The sequence below is a fragment of the Rhipicephalus sanguineus genome, chromosome 5, assembly GCF_013339695.2.
Source record: "Rhipicephalus sanguineus isolate Rsan-2018 chromosome 5, BIME_Rsan_1.4, whole genome shotgun sequence".
In the NCBI taxonomy this organism is placed as follows: Eukaryota; Metazoa; Arthropoda; class Arachnida; order Ixodida; family Ixodidae; genus Rhipicephalus; species Rhipicephalus sanguineus.
Window position 1 is genome coordinate 46,229,638 of NC_051180.1, and position 14,172 is coordinate 46,243,809.

The following is a 14,172-nucleotide window of genomic DNA, read 5'->3' on the forward strand; positions in this document are numbered from 1 at the left end:
GCCATGTTATATACAAACAGATGCGGTCACCTACAGTGCACACTATGGGCTCTCTTTCTTGAGCTAAATTTTCGTGACGTACAGCTTGACACTTAGAAACACCATGTGGCTCTCTTGTTTGCAGTTCATCTGCCTTGGTGCAGTTGGCCTGCCTTGCAAACTCATAAACAGAATTGTGTGTTGCTGCCATGTCTTCCGTTGCTTTCTCTCAGTAGCATGAACTATCCGCACTCGTTTTGTCTGCACTACAACGGAGATGCCTCAACTTCAGCCTATGTTAACCCCCACTGCCTTTCAAGGAACTATGTCAACATTGCCAGCACTATGTGCTACTGGGCCTCATAACATAAGCTTGCTCAGTGGCACAAACTGTCCATATACTTTTGCCCCGCAATGCAACTGTGTCATTCTCAGTGGTCCGTATTGGGAAGCACTCCAGATCTACAAACACTATGATGTGCTGTTGGCTGCTAGAAAATGACTCGTTTATAACAGCAGAGTTTTGCACAACGTAGAAGGGGTTATGAATGTAAAAATGGCCATTCACTCCCATTTGTCCATCCGCTCCCATTTGTTGCACAAAGCTACGATAAAATTCATATGGATTTCTCATAAGGAACAGCATTTTAGTTGGCAAAAAATTTGACATGGTCCACAGTTTGAACTCGAGAACGACTTTTTTTTCGGGGTGGTCGCTCTACCATTTAAGCTAACCAGTATGCTAGTAATCAAAGTGCCAGGGCGAATTCAATTTGAAGTGCATGGACACTGAATATGACAAATGAGTTCTGTGGAAAGCACAGTAGGTATAAGTAGCTTATAACCAGCTGCAAGTAATGTTTTTTCTTTCAAGTTTGATTTTCACAAATACATATTAAAGCAGAATCTTCTGCTAAAAGCTGCTGCACGTTTCCACGGGACCCATTTGCCACATTCTGTGTGCTTTGACTTTTCAACTAATTGGCCCTTAACACTGCCCATTGCTAGCCTACTGGCTATCTCAGTTGTAGAGAAACAGCCCTGGAAAGGTGTTGGTTCCAGGCTTGAGCCCAGGAACAGTACAAATTTTTTGTCTGCCTTTCTGAGAAATCAGTATGGATTTCCTGGTAGCCTTGTGCAAAACAGGTGGATGGCCATTTTTCAATTCAAAATAACTTGTTCTCTACACAGATGATGTATGCGAACACAACTTGATGCCTTGAATCATGTCTGGATGAGCTGGGCTTGGAGCATGTAGCCAAATGTGATGGTAGGAGCTCCAAGTGAATGTTCTCAAATGTTCATTGTTTCAGTGCTCCCAGAACGAGGAAAAAGCTGGGACACAGCACTGTGTGCCTTGGCTTCTTTCCTCGCATTGTAACATAATGAAGTAGTACCAACTAGCCCAGGTTCATTGCGCTCTAAAATGTGTTTAGCTACTTGTGATGCCGTTCAGACCAATCTGCTTGGCACATTCACAGGTAGCAATAGAACAGAGGGCTGCCGAGATAGCAAAGCCATAAATGCAAGGCCTGCGCGTGCACATCTGAGCTTGCAGAGATAGTGTCCTGATGTGCAATAAATGCAATTTTTTGGGCAATAAAGGTGTGATGACATATGCAATTTCTACATTTATTTGCTGCAATACAGAAACGTTCTCGATTTGTTCGAGTAGTGATCAGCATTTATGAAAGATTATTAATGCAAGGTCATGCTATATGTATTACTTTCAATTGAAAGACCCTGCGGCACAATCTTAATTATACAAAAGTAATATACAGCCAGCAGAGTCAACATGCGGCGCACAACTCCTCTCAAGTTTCAAGGAGGCTACAGTGGGGAGCATTCGCAACCAGCCGGACAACACATGGGTGGCCCTGAAAAGGGCCGTTTCATGGCAGGCAGCATTTGGCAAGGTTCAGTAAGGTTGAAAGTCGGGTGAATTGGTGACAGAGCATCTGAACACGTAAAGCAGCGCACAGAAAAAAGACACAAGAGGATTAATATGATTCAACAGGACAACTGTTGCACTTGCCACTAGTTTATTCTTTTAAAAAATATGTATATACATACCCACAAGTGCACCACATGCAACAATGACTTTTGCTCATAACGGTGCTTAAAAAAAATTTGAATGTTGTGCACTTGTGCATATGTGTATTACCCCCTCCTTTTTTTCCCTTCAAAATAAGCTAATTGCAAGTGCAGTGGTTGGCCTGTTGAATTGTATTCCTCCTTTCATGTCTTGTTTTTGTGCGCTGCTTCACACATTAAGATGAGCTAAAGCAGTCTTGGTTCATGTTGGGAAGGTAGGCGAAGGAATTTGCTGCACTCGCAGGACTTCGTGGCCTTTTGTGTTGCAGTGGCTGCACTTCAGCACCCTGTAGCAGATACCCAGCTCGCTGTGTCCATGTGACTTCACTCCAGGTCCGAAGTCACGGGCAAGAGAACTGACGATGATTTTGGCCAGCTGATCGATCCCTTGGCCTCTGTGCACATGGTACCCATCAATTGCTAAGAGCGCACGTCGTGGCTCTTTCGAGGAATTGAGAAACCGATGCTGTGGGAACAAAAAAAATTAGTGCAATTAGGAAAAATGTGATGCATTGAGACAAGAAAGAACTTGCAGATCAACTGAAGTCACTAAACAAAAAGAAAGGGAAGTGAACAACATGGGACCACAGCCTACAGTTTCATAAGATAATGGAAAAATTTGGCAACATAACGTGTTGCTAGTATGCTGCAATGTGAAAATTTTTCACTGCTAGATGGGGCTCAGCCGGAACTTTTGAAATCAATACACGCTCCTTTGAAAGTTTGCATTGCCCCTGTATATGTGGCTTGCACCAGTATCACAGCTTGAAATTACATAGCCATCCACCCCGTGTGTCGAAAACGAAACTAAAACGGAACTAAAACCAAAAAACAACAAAAAAAAGATATTTTTGGCCGGAATGAAAATAACAAACGTTATCTATTATTTCGTTCCAGAGTGAAACCGAAATATTTTTTATCAGTTTTCAGTTCCTGGGAAAACTTGGTGATCTGGAACAACCGAGGTCATGCAATGTGAGCAATAATACATATGTCAGGGTATAGTGTTAGCGCTTATCTCATGCAAGAATTCTCATACAAGACAACCAATTGGTCAGGCTGGCTTCAGCTGGGTTCCCTGGCTCGCTCGTCACCGGAGTCGCTGAAAGCCTCTTGCAAAAAATGAAGAAAAGGGCTCCTAGGGCCGCTGCTGAGGTCCCTCGTGAAGAGGTCAGACCGGTGGCCGTGCCGTATGTGCACAAGTTGGCCCATAACCTGAAAAAGGTTGCGAGCAGACATGGTGTTCCGCTCGTTTTTTCTGTGCCCAGGAAGCTCGGAGGGCTTTGCTCTCAAATAGGAAAAGAAAAAGAAAAAGACCTTCAGAATGTAAGAGGCTGTGGAACTCGACATGGGCTATCCTACACGAAATGTGCTGAAGGGGTAGTATACGAGATTCCTCTTGCGTGCGGCTGCTCCTATATTGGACAAACCGGCAGATGCCTAAATGAGCGAATCAGGGAACACGAACGAAATGTAGAGCAAAATAAACAGGGCCCCAATTTACCTAAGCACATTAGGCAGTGCCCGTCAAGCTCTTGTGGACCGCGATTTACTGACGTGCGGGTTATCGCTAAAAGCTCAGACCAAACTGCCAGAGAATTAATGGAAGCATTTTTTATCGATAAAAAAGGTGACATGTGCGTCAGCGACACGTCTATAGTATTGTACAAATCAGAGAAAAAGTTCATTGAACATGCTTTATCCCGCCCCCATTGATGGCAATACAACTTTCTGCGCACGCGCTGAGGACGACATATATTTATATGTGAATTTCTGCGAATAAACTTCAGTTGTTAGTGGCGCTCCGTCCCGTGTCCTTTCTTGTGTTTGTCCTGCTTTGCGCCTTAAAAATCATTATGAAGAATTCCAAAGTTAAGATGTTCAAATTTTATGAAAAATGAAAAGAGTGGCAACCAGAGCTGTTTATATTAATGCAAGTGGACTTTCGTGTGCCAGTCACACTAGTGTGGAGAGGGCATTCTCGGTGCTAAAGTTTGTTTTATCAGAACAGCGGTCTTGCACCCTCGATGACTGGCTGCTTCTGAGAAAATGCTCACTTCCCTTGACACAAAACATAGAACCTGCTCAGAAAATTTGTAATTCACTTTTGAGAAATTTAAATACAGTAACTTGGAAGGGTGCTAGTTTTGGGGTTTTGTGTGGCTGGCCCAGAAGCCCCTCAGGGACGAGACCAAGACAGACCAGCAACCATCTTTACTCTGCCGAGCCTCGGCCGCAACTGCCCGCTGCCAGTGGCTGCTGAGTGCGAGCTGCGAGCGCACCATCGCTCATCATTCTCTTCTTCTACGGCCAGCACGCTCGCAGCCACCGCTTCTATACTGCCCCCTCCCCTCCGGTGAAACTGGGGAGGAGGGCGCAGTAGCCACTATCCTTGGCCACAGCGGACAGCATGTGGCGTGCACGACCACACGTCGGCACGGTTCGTCCACCACGTAACCAAGGTCCCGGTGTTGTCCGTGGCAACTGGGGGCTCCGGGGCTCCGCATCCATTTTCGGGTTAGCAGTCGTCGTGGCAGCCGCCTTGCTGCCGCAATTTGTGGTTGCCTGCTCTTTCCTGTTGCTGACCTCTGGTTCTTCCTTCCTATACGTGTATAGAAGCGTATAGACAAGTATAAAAGCGGCGGCTGCAAGCGCGTCGTCCGTAGAAGAAGAAAACGAACAATAGCACGCTCGCAGCTCGCAGTTGTGGCCGAGACTCGGCGGAGTAAAGATGGCTGCTGGTTTGTCTTGGTCTCCTCCCTGACGGGTTTCTGGGCCAGCCACAGCCACAACACCCCACATAGCTCGCGCTAGTCTGTAGCAATTCGTCGTACAGTTACTTGCGCTCCTCTGAAGAATGCGGGAAGAACGTGTTTTACCCATCCCACGTTCTTAAGAGGAGCGCAAGTTTACCACAAATCTTATGTTTTTATCGTTACTTTACCTTCAAATTTTCGCATAAAAATAAGAACCGTTACAAAACATTTTTTTTTTAGTTCCGGAACAGAAACGGAACTTTTTTCGGTGGAACGAAACTAAAACCGAAACGAAAAACATTTCGTTCCGACACCCTGCATCCACCATTGCGATGAATCACTACTGAAAGCTGACCAACCACCACTGAAGCTATAGTGACAGTACTAGAATATGTACCGTACTTACTCGAATCTAGGCCGCTCTCGATTGTAGGCCGACACTCGAAATTCGCAAGGCCAGAAAAAAAAAAAAAACTTAATCATGGTACTCGAATCTAAGCCAACCCCCCACTTTCGCACGTTTTTTATAAAAAAACATCAGCTTAGATTCGAGTAAATATGGCACATGCATTTCAGATTCAATTAATGGTTGCCTGCACATTTGTATAATGCCCCAACTGCTTTGACACTAACGCAAGGAAGCAGCAGCCAACGAAAATAAATATGAATATTTCAGCCTGTCATACATGGAGAACACGTGCAAGCATCCAATGTTCATATGTGAAAGACAACAGTGTTCAAGGAGAGAGCCTGGTGCGGATAATAGAAGAATTTTGACACAGCAAGCCTGTGATGTACACTTCACTACATAGTCAAAAGTCTGATAAAAACTTGTCAGATGGGGAAGGTACCAAATTAACATATTAGAACGCGCCTCAAATTTTTTAAAAGTACATAAAATTGATGCTTCGGGACCACTATGGTCCCATTGCTCACACTAAAAAAAGCATCAGTGGGGCGCCTATGTATAGCCTATGTGCCACAGCGTGCAGGTAGGGCAAATTACCAAATGTACAGCTAGTTCCACATTTTTCCGATTTCATAAAGATTCCATGAGCAAACATGAAGATTACTACTTTGTAGCAGATAGAGTGTATTCAGATAACATCGGTGCATGTCTGTGGACCCCTTTAATTTCGCTGAAAAAAAAAAATATTTTGCTGTATGAGTCCCTAGGGCCACGAAACCAATGTTAGTTTTGCGAAAAAAAAAATTTGCCTAAGTCAAAAAAATTTGGACGGAAGTCTTCACTCAGCAGAACTGCTTTTCGCGAATTTCCCGAAAATACGATTTTGACGAGATCCTACAAAAATTATTGCAGCTGCGAGTCAATTTTTCTTGGCTTACTGTAACGTGCATTTATAAGATGTTATGTTGCAGTTCTGTTGCCCATAACTTATGCAAAAGAAGTTGCAAATATGGCACCCATTGCTCTTTCAGATTTTTTCACTCCGCGTCTATAATACTCGAAATTTCCCAAATTTTCCAGAGATTTGCCACGCATTAGGTTAACCATTGTGCTAAGTATGATTGCCGAGGATGATGTCAGACGCAAACCATAAATGCATATGGTAAGAAACGTCTCTAAAAATAAAATACTTCGAAATTCAGTTTAAAAAAAAGGCCATCTTCAATTTTCTTTAAACTCCCCAGAATTAAAGCCAAGTGTGTGCTCTAACTTAATCTCTAAAAACATGTTGCATTATTTTTGTTAGATAGGAGTTACAAAGCCACCAAAGTGTCCAAATTGACGTCAAGTTCACACACAACCACTTAAAGGGGTGGTGCCATCAAATTTGTGGCTTGTGCATTCTTTGTTGCAAACATTTCTTATTGATCTAGGAAGCATGAGACACACTCCCAAATTCATGTATTCTCTCGAAACTATTTCACATCGCCTTATTTGTATGAACGACTTTCGGTTTCGGTTTCTGGGCGACAAGTTGGACACCGACATCACCGTGTAGGAAGCTAGAACAAGTGCACCCACAAAGTTGTGACACATGCAGTGCTGCATTGTCTGCTCTCGCACACAGATGCAAGCAACCGTCCGGACGCCTTCAAAACTTGCTAAAATCCTCCATCATCCGCAGATGGTCGGCGAGCTTTCAACAATGACTGGTAAAACCCGCTTTGTCTACGTAACCCAACAGCAGCACCACATTAGTGAAAAGATGCTGCGTGGAGTTTTGCACAAAACTCTCCACAGAATGGTACTGCACTGTTAAACGGAACGTCTCAAACAAAGGTGAAAACCACCTAACGTTATGGAAATAGCAAGCAGTATTGAATCCATTGCAAGAGACTCTTGTCTGCTGAGACAGTCATTTCATAACAACTGACCTACCTTCATTTTAGAGACTAAAAACATGAATTCACTTCACAAGTGCAACCAGTACTTGCTGGAAGCAATCCACACTAACCAGCTGCTGAACTCACTGAATATTGGCATGACTCTGCTGCTCACTACCCGAGGCCAGCAAATGCTGCAATGACATTGCTGTGCCTATAGTGGGGTACAACTTTAGAAGACAGGAGAGGCCCCGCCCAGATGACCGAAGCGCAGCAGCCAGTTGCCTCCGCGACTAAAGAAATAGTCCTGCTAGGCATGTTAGGCATGTTCTCCGTCGGCGGGGTCACCGGCCGTCCGGCTCATGACGTCACCTGAAGTGCGCAACTATTGGTGGAGGCTCGTATGCATCCGCCTTTGAGGGGAAAATGCCGCTGCCTTCTAAAGTTGTACCCGACTATAGCTAATGAAAGCTGCGATGTTGAGAGGGTTCTTTCAGCTGAGGTACAGAGTCGTCCACTTCCACCTTGAACACCGCACCGTGCGGCCAGCACTCCGCGGAGCGCCTCTCTTGGTTGCTTGGGTAACTAGCGCGTATGCGCAGTGACAGCTCTAGGCGGAGCCTTCGCAGCGTCGTCTGCTAAAGCGCGGCAGCTCTGCCGAATTGTACTTGCTTTGCGGTGAAGCTAACTTCGCTCTTGCTATGCGCATGCAAATCCAGCATCAGGCACGGTTCAGAAGAAGCGAAGCGACTGCACCTTGTTCCGTCTAGCTTTTGCTGCTAGTGTTTTCTTTCATTTCTGGATGCGATCTCACAACCAATAAACCTCGGTCCGTGCATGAGTAAACTTTCACAGCCGCGCTTGAACTCCTACAACTAAGCAACTCAGCTCCTTTGAGCCCAGTAGCCAGAATGTTCCCGCTGCTCACGCAAATGTTTTTGATCAGCTTCAAAGCTAGGCGCCGCAAAATTGGCGATAAATGCATGGTAAGGTCTGACATAACAGCTTTAAATGTGCGAAAGTTTGGATTGTTACTCGCCTGAAAACAAAAGGATGTGAGCAATTTGCCAATTTCAGGCAAGTTACATTACATTCAGGTGTTATCAGCACTGCTGCCTTCATGCGCTAGCGAATTTAACTCGCCAATACGCCGCCCTAATTTGCTACTCATGTGCAACCATGCTTATTCGTACCATTCATGCAGAAAAATGAAGAAGCATTCTAATAGAGTTTTCAGCTGAACTCATATCATGCAATCAGTTCACCAAAGAAGCGCCGCTGACAAATGATTACTTCTGTAAGCAGGCGCTGAATAAAGCTTGACTCCCTTTTTATTGCTAGGTGACCCAAAGCACCGCGTATCGCTTTATATATTTCTTGGCTCAAAACTTTAGCACGAAGCAGAAAGTCTTCCGTGAGCCTTCAATTCACAGCGCAAACTTATTTTTTTTATTGTCGACTTTGTGTCGCCAAACTTTCAGCTGATGAAAACAACCGTGTGAGTAGCGGGAATATTCTAACTGTATGGCACAAAGCATCTGAGTAGCTTAGTTGCGGGAGTGCCAGCCCGGCTTGACGATCTCACTCATGCACGGGCCAAGGTTTATTACTTTTAAGATCGCATGCAGAAAAAGAAAACAGTAGGAGAAAAAGCAGTGCGGAACGAGGCGCAGTCGCTGCGCTTCTCGATTTCCATGAGATTAAGTTACCTTCATCGAAGAGCAAGCGCGATTGGGCGGAGCCACTGCGCTTTAGCAGACGACGCGGCGAAGGCACCACCTACAGTTGTCACTGCGCTTGCGTGCCCCAGCCGCCCGCGAGAGACGCTCCGCGGAGCGTTGGCTGCACGGTGCGGTGCTCAAGGTGGAAGTGGATGCCTCTGAACATCCAAAGGTGAGACAGCTCTCGAATGAAGACCAACATGCTGCACATGCAAATGGCAATGTACGTTAACAAGGACGCGTAAAAAATCGGTGATCAGCTTTTTGTGAATTAAATGTGTCTTTTCCTAGATGTTATCAAGGCTCTTTACTGTCCTTTTGACTTATCAATTTGGGTAAATGTATTTCATGTAGCATTTCTAAACTAAACCCGCCCAAAAACATGCAGTTCAATGATGGTTCCACGAAAAATGTGATTTCTCTCAAATTATCAGCTTGAAAAATAGCACCCAATTTTTACCCTCTAATTTTAAAAAATATAAAACACAAAAAACAAACCACCGTAGTTATGCAATTTGTGTTAGAATGCTTTGGCTTCCTGTGCGACACAATTTGTACAAACCGCACCTCTCACCACCAGACAGGCATAGATGAGACTCTGGCTAAGAACATGTGCAAGGTTGTAACCAAGCTGATCATTGCGCATCATAGCAACAATAAGGCCGTCGTCATCACCATGACCAAAAAATAATGACCCACCGATCAAGACAAGAAGTGTGTGTGTGTGTACCTTTCATCACATTTACCACCAATCATAACAAGAAACGAGTTCATACATTTGTTCATATTTTTGTGTTATGTGCTAGACAGCTTCACTGGTAACCTGCCTTCACAAAATGGAATGGCTCGAAATTTTTATCACAATTTTACGCACCAATTCAGTCATACACACAACACATTGTCACATTGTAAACAGTGGTAGTTTAGCACAATAGCAATAATACGCCAGCAAACGAGCAAGGCCTTATCTATAAGAAAGCAACATTGTGCTTATAAAGCCCCTGTTGCTGTGGTTCGTGTTTGTGCACTCAGCATGTATACGCACTGCGCATAAGCACCACGGCTTGACACAGGTTGCCAGTTCCCTTAGTCACAGTGATGGCAAAGCCGCCTCTCAGCAATCACTCCTTTTGCCTTATAAAAAGCATAGAATAAAGTGGGGATGCCTAATAATATAGATTGTAATATCAAGCACGAATTATGGTGCATGTAAAGAACAGAAGACTGTACAGCAATCCGAATGGCTCCTTTGCACAGTATGAAGGCCTGTCGACCAGGATGCACAACAAACCGGTTTTTGCAACATTGAAACACATTTTAAAAATGCAAATCCTGTTGAAACTGCAAAAAGTGTGCTAGATTCTATCACTATAATTTACGGTCCTTCCATTTCCACTAGGATATGATAGCACGTTCTAGCCAGTTGTCTGTGTTTCTAACTTAGAATTGTTATGTTTAAGCTGTTGCATTAACGTAGACAGAACTTTCAATGGCAAACTTGTAAGGCATATTGGGAAACACCCAATGGCTCTCTATTGATGAATAAACGGCTTTTACAGGGCTCTAAAATTGCCAAAGCTCCGAACGAGTGTGAATATTGGTGTTGAATCCTTCATCTGAGGCAAGCTTTGAGATTGGGCTAGTTGCTAATCCATCTTCAACAAAAAGTGTAGGAGTGGACAACAGACAAAGAAGGAAACAAAGACAACCGTTCCCTTCTTTGTCTATTGTACACTGCTGCACTGTTTGTTGACGATGAACTTCGTTTGAGGTTTCTAGTCTCACTGATATAAGTCGTATAAAAGTTCATGCGTGGAATTTTGTAGATTACCCCTGGTAACTTTTATTGCTCCAAGAGGTCTTTAACATGTGTGAGCTGTCATGTTACCTAGTTTTTTGGCATCTGGGAAATTCTCACACAATTAGTGTAAAAAAATCTTGCAAGTGACTCGCTTATTCCCTGCACCATGGGATGCCCACATACTTTTGCTGTTCCCGTTTGTCCTCCCAAAGAATCAAAGTGCTCCTTCGACAAATAGTTTCCAGGAGGTTACCCACAAAATGCGTGAACTGTGACACATCCTACATTAGTGGAACGAAAAGTTCAAACAAACAACAAAACACCATAAAAAGTGCCTTGAGAAAGGCAAGACATGCTCAAACACTGGTGGATAATTATTCATTACTAACCAAGCGATTAATTTGGACACCACTGCTCTAATCGCAATGAAGAAAATCTTTATACATCTGATCTCAAATGTGGTATGTGTGCAACTTACTTTAGCTGTACATGTGTTGACCTACCCAGGATATACACCAGCACCCACTGGCACCTAGGCCATAAATAATCACCCTCTTCGCATTCTTTATTGTGAACAAGGGGCCTATAGTGGTTCTGAAACGTTAATTTTAATTGTTGCCTTTTCAAAGGTACCTCACATACATGAACCCATTTCGTCGACAGGTTTTCATTCGTCCACTGAAACAGATCGAGATAGCAGTGACCTGTGGGCTTTCATTTATTCAAGGGTAACAAAAGTTACCTAACAACGTCATAGTGAGTTGGTTGTCACTGAGAAGATGCAGACACTGGCGGTTTTCTGAATTTGGTATCACCACATACTGATGTTTCAGTCAAACATTTCTTTTCCCATGCCTTGAAAACACTGTCTTACTCTATTAGTGGCCTTCGGTGAGAAAGGCTAGGATGCTTGTGTCACTACCACTGCCATTGTTGATGAACCATTCCACGGACATTGGAATGGTTTATCAACATTGTCTCTAACATACGAGCCAGCTCATGTGACGGCACATGCAAGCCATGTATTCTCAAATGCCTCTATTAAAAATGGCACCACGTTGCCTCACTCCGCTAAATCTAAATACTGAAAAGCATCCTCACTGTCCATGTATGTCACAGTCTTAAAGAAAGGGCATTAAATTTCAAGGCCTTGTTTTCCACTGTGTATAATGGCCACATGCAAGATCACTAAAAGGTGTGCACGTTTTCACTGTATTTGCTTAACGTGCATTGTCACCTTCATTTCGGTATTTTCCCTATATCTCAACATCGTGTGAACGCCTTGTCAATAACAACAGTCAGGTATTTCAGATGAACGCATATACACGGGAGAAAATTGCTAGGAGCACTTACAACTAAGTTTTAAAATTCGTTAGAATGCGGTGCGGACGGTACGCATCTACATTACGCTTTAATCGGGTCTGTTGGCAGTGCAGGTTTACCGTGCAGCAATACGGATATGCCATACCGTCGTGGTCGGCATGTCAGTACTTTAACCCGCAAGACCTCTACCGCATCACTTTACCGCAAGCAATGAGCAACTAGGGCGGCTAAAAAGTTCTTAAAAAAAGCTGCGTGCCGACCACGACGGTACGGCATTTCCCTCAGCGGCGCGCACCAGTATGTCAGCGTAAACTTACCTCGGCGTTCAAGATTCGAACACACGGCAGGCGTTTCAGCGTAGCCGTCAGCTTGCGGTTCAGCAAGCGCGTTTTCTTGGATCTGGCGCTCTGCATCGGCGTCTTCAGAGCTGGAGCAACGTGGCAGCACCTTGAAGACGTATACACCACGGGGGCCACATCGTGCTGCAGTTGCAGAACTAACTTCTAAAATGTAAAGAAAATACAACCTTCAGTGACTGATGCCAAGCATCTCACAATTTCAGAATACGTACCCCTATATTGTCGCATATATCTTGAGGGTCCGCATTGGCACTGCAAACGTCGTTACCACCAACGTACAAAACGACAGTCTACGCGCTGAAAGTGCATCGCAGAGACGGCCTCAGCCATTCGCACAGCGTCAAAACCACCAAAACTAAATGTGCAGGTCTCGACGGATGTTTTCAAGTGAAGGCGACTCCTGCACATGAATTTAACCTGGCTGTCGCCTATCACTACACCGCGCAAAGAAGACATAACTCAAACAAAGCCGGCGACTGCGGTGAGGGTACCGAGTAGAACCGTAGAACCAGTAGAACATAGGCAAGTAAAGGCTGGGGACAAGGCCGAGGAATCGTCGGATCTTTCCCTAGCTACAACAGTACCTGTCTAGGGGCAGGGAGTACCTCCCTATGGTAACGTCAGATCCGGTTTCGCGCCAAACCGGGAGAGCCCCGACTCCGGGGATACGCTTTCGAAACAACAGCGTGTGCGGTTAACGGAAGGCCGCCTGCTATTGTGCGATAATAGTTAGATCTCCTCTATAGAAAATATTGTTACGAGACCTTGCACTGCGCCATGGATGTCGCAGACCTTCGAACTGGACCCGTGCAAGTCAAAGATGACATTGGGGACCGCTGCCAGAAGTTGTTTCAAGATTTTCTCGAAGAGTGAGTTGCCGCCGCTGCAATGGTGGCCCTTTAAAAATGACGCGGACAAAGGCGCGCTCGCTATCGGTACTCCCCGTCTCCTTGTGCGCGATCGTGATTTGTTTCTAATAGCCCGTGTTAACAAATAAATTAGTCCTTAAGCTACAGATACTATCTTTCGGAGCATTTTGTTTTATCTGTAGAATTGTGTAAACACACTCTCAATCAGCGCTCGTCTCCTCAACCATATTCTGAATAAATGTGCGGACGCTTCTTAATCTCAGCACAATAATCCGCTCAGATAGTACACTCAATGCTATGGCGTGAGACTGTTGTCGTGTTCACATTTCAAGGCGCAAAAGCTAAAGCGAACTTTTTAGATAGACTGTTCTGCTTATCTTTGCCGGATGCACTTTCTACGCTTATGTATATTTTGCATGTCGTGGAACTCGTTAAGACGAGCTCTGTTAGGGTAATTTCTTAATAAGCTAATCCGCTCTGGAACCTTTGTTTAGTTTCCCACGTGTCTTAAGTTTACTTTCTGGTTGGTTGGTTGGTTGGTTGGTAAAACTTTGTTGATTGTAACACGAATACCTTCAAGGTACCCACACATTCTTGCACAAAATCTTTATGGTTTGCCTACTTTAGCTTTTGCATTCATCCAAGGAGTACAGCAGTTGAGATTTTTCCTGTAATTACATGCATGCTTATGAAATAATAAAAAGTGGTCTGAGTTAAAGTGAGAAAGGAACTGGTGATACAAAGCGGCAAATAAATAAGTAAAAAGCGCCGTAAAAGTACTTGTAGTGGTTGAATAAATCACGGTTGGGGTCAAATAATCGGTAATTCTTCACTCTTTATGCATGAAAATGAGTATTTAAAGGAGTACTGACATGAATTTTAAAATTTTTCGGGTTGTTGCTCTAAATGAAAGCACGGGTGTCGAGAACCCTAAAAAGAGTGTCGTGGTGCCTGGGGATGCATTGCATATATTTTTAA

At 44.3% G+C, this 14,172-nt stretch overlaps 3 protein-coding genes across 8 annotated transcripts in view; 1 reads left to right on the top strand and 2 right to left on the bottom strand.

The window, feature by feature from the left end:
• LOC119393575 (centrosomal AT-AC splicing factor) overlaps nucleotides 1–14,172 on the bottom strand; it is a 35,560-nt gene that overhangs the window by 16,545 nt on the left and 4,843 nt on the right. The window lies entirely within an intron of this gene.
• On the bottom strand, nucleotides 1,598–12,823 carry LOC119394637 (uncharacterized). 2 transcript variants are annotated; one of them, XR_007416345.1, is made up of 3 exons: nucleotides 12,538–12,823; nucleotides 12,284–12,469; nucleotides 1,598–2,539 (listed from the first exon to the last, which is right to left on the bottom strand). XR_007416345.1 is itself a non-coding variant. In XM_049416289.1 (2 exons), exons 1-2 carry the CDS (start codon nucleotides 12,377–12,379, stop codon nucleotides 2,276–2,278), a joined length of 360 nt encoding a protein of 119 aa, XP_049272246.1. In that variant the 5' UTR covers nucleotides 12,380–12,823; the 3' UTR covers nucleotides 1,598–2,275. The 2 variants fall into 2 exon arrangements, 1 of the variants encoding a protein (XP_049272246.1); XM_049416289.1 differs by having other exon boundaries at nucleotides 12,284–12,823.
• The window catches only part of LOC119393576 (DNA replication licensing factor MCM6), a 50,651-nt gene continuing 49,480 nt past the window's right edge, over nucleotides 13,002–14,172 (top strand). The window contains exon 1 of the mRNA XM_049416283.1: nucleotides 13,002–13,194. Coding sequence (XP_049272240.1) covers nucleotides 13,103–13,194 — 92 coding nt within the window. The 5' untranslated portion in view covers nucleotides 13,002–13,102. The remainder of the gene's footprint in view (nucleotides 13,195–14,172) is intronic.

Bases quoted from the DNA above. Each gene is read 5' to 3' on its own strand.
- LOC119394637 (XM_049416289.1), bottom strand. From the start codon at position 12,379: ATGCAGAGCGCCAGATCCAAGAAAACGCGCTTGCTGAACCGCAAGCTG. The intron at 2,540-12,283 runs GTAAGTTTACGC...TTGTTCCCACAG, and splicing joins TTCGAATCTTGAACGCCGAG to CATCGGTTTCTCAATTCCTC.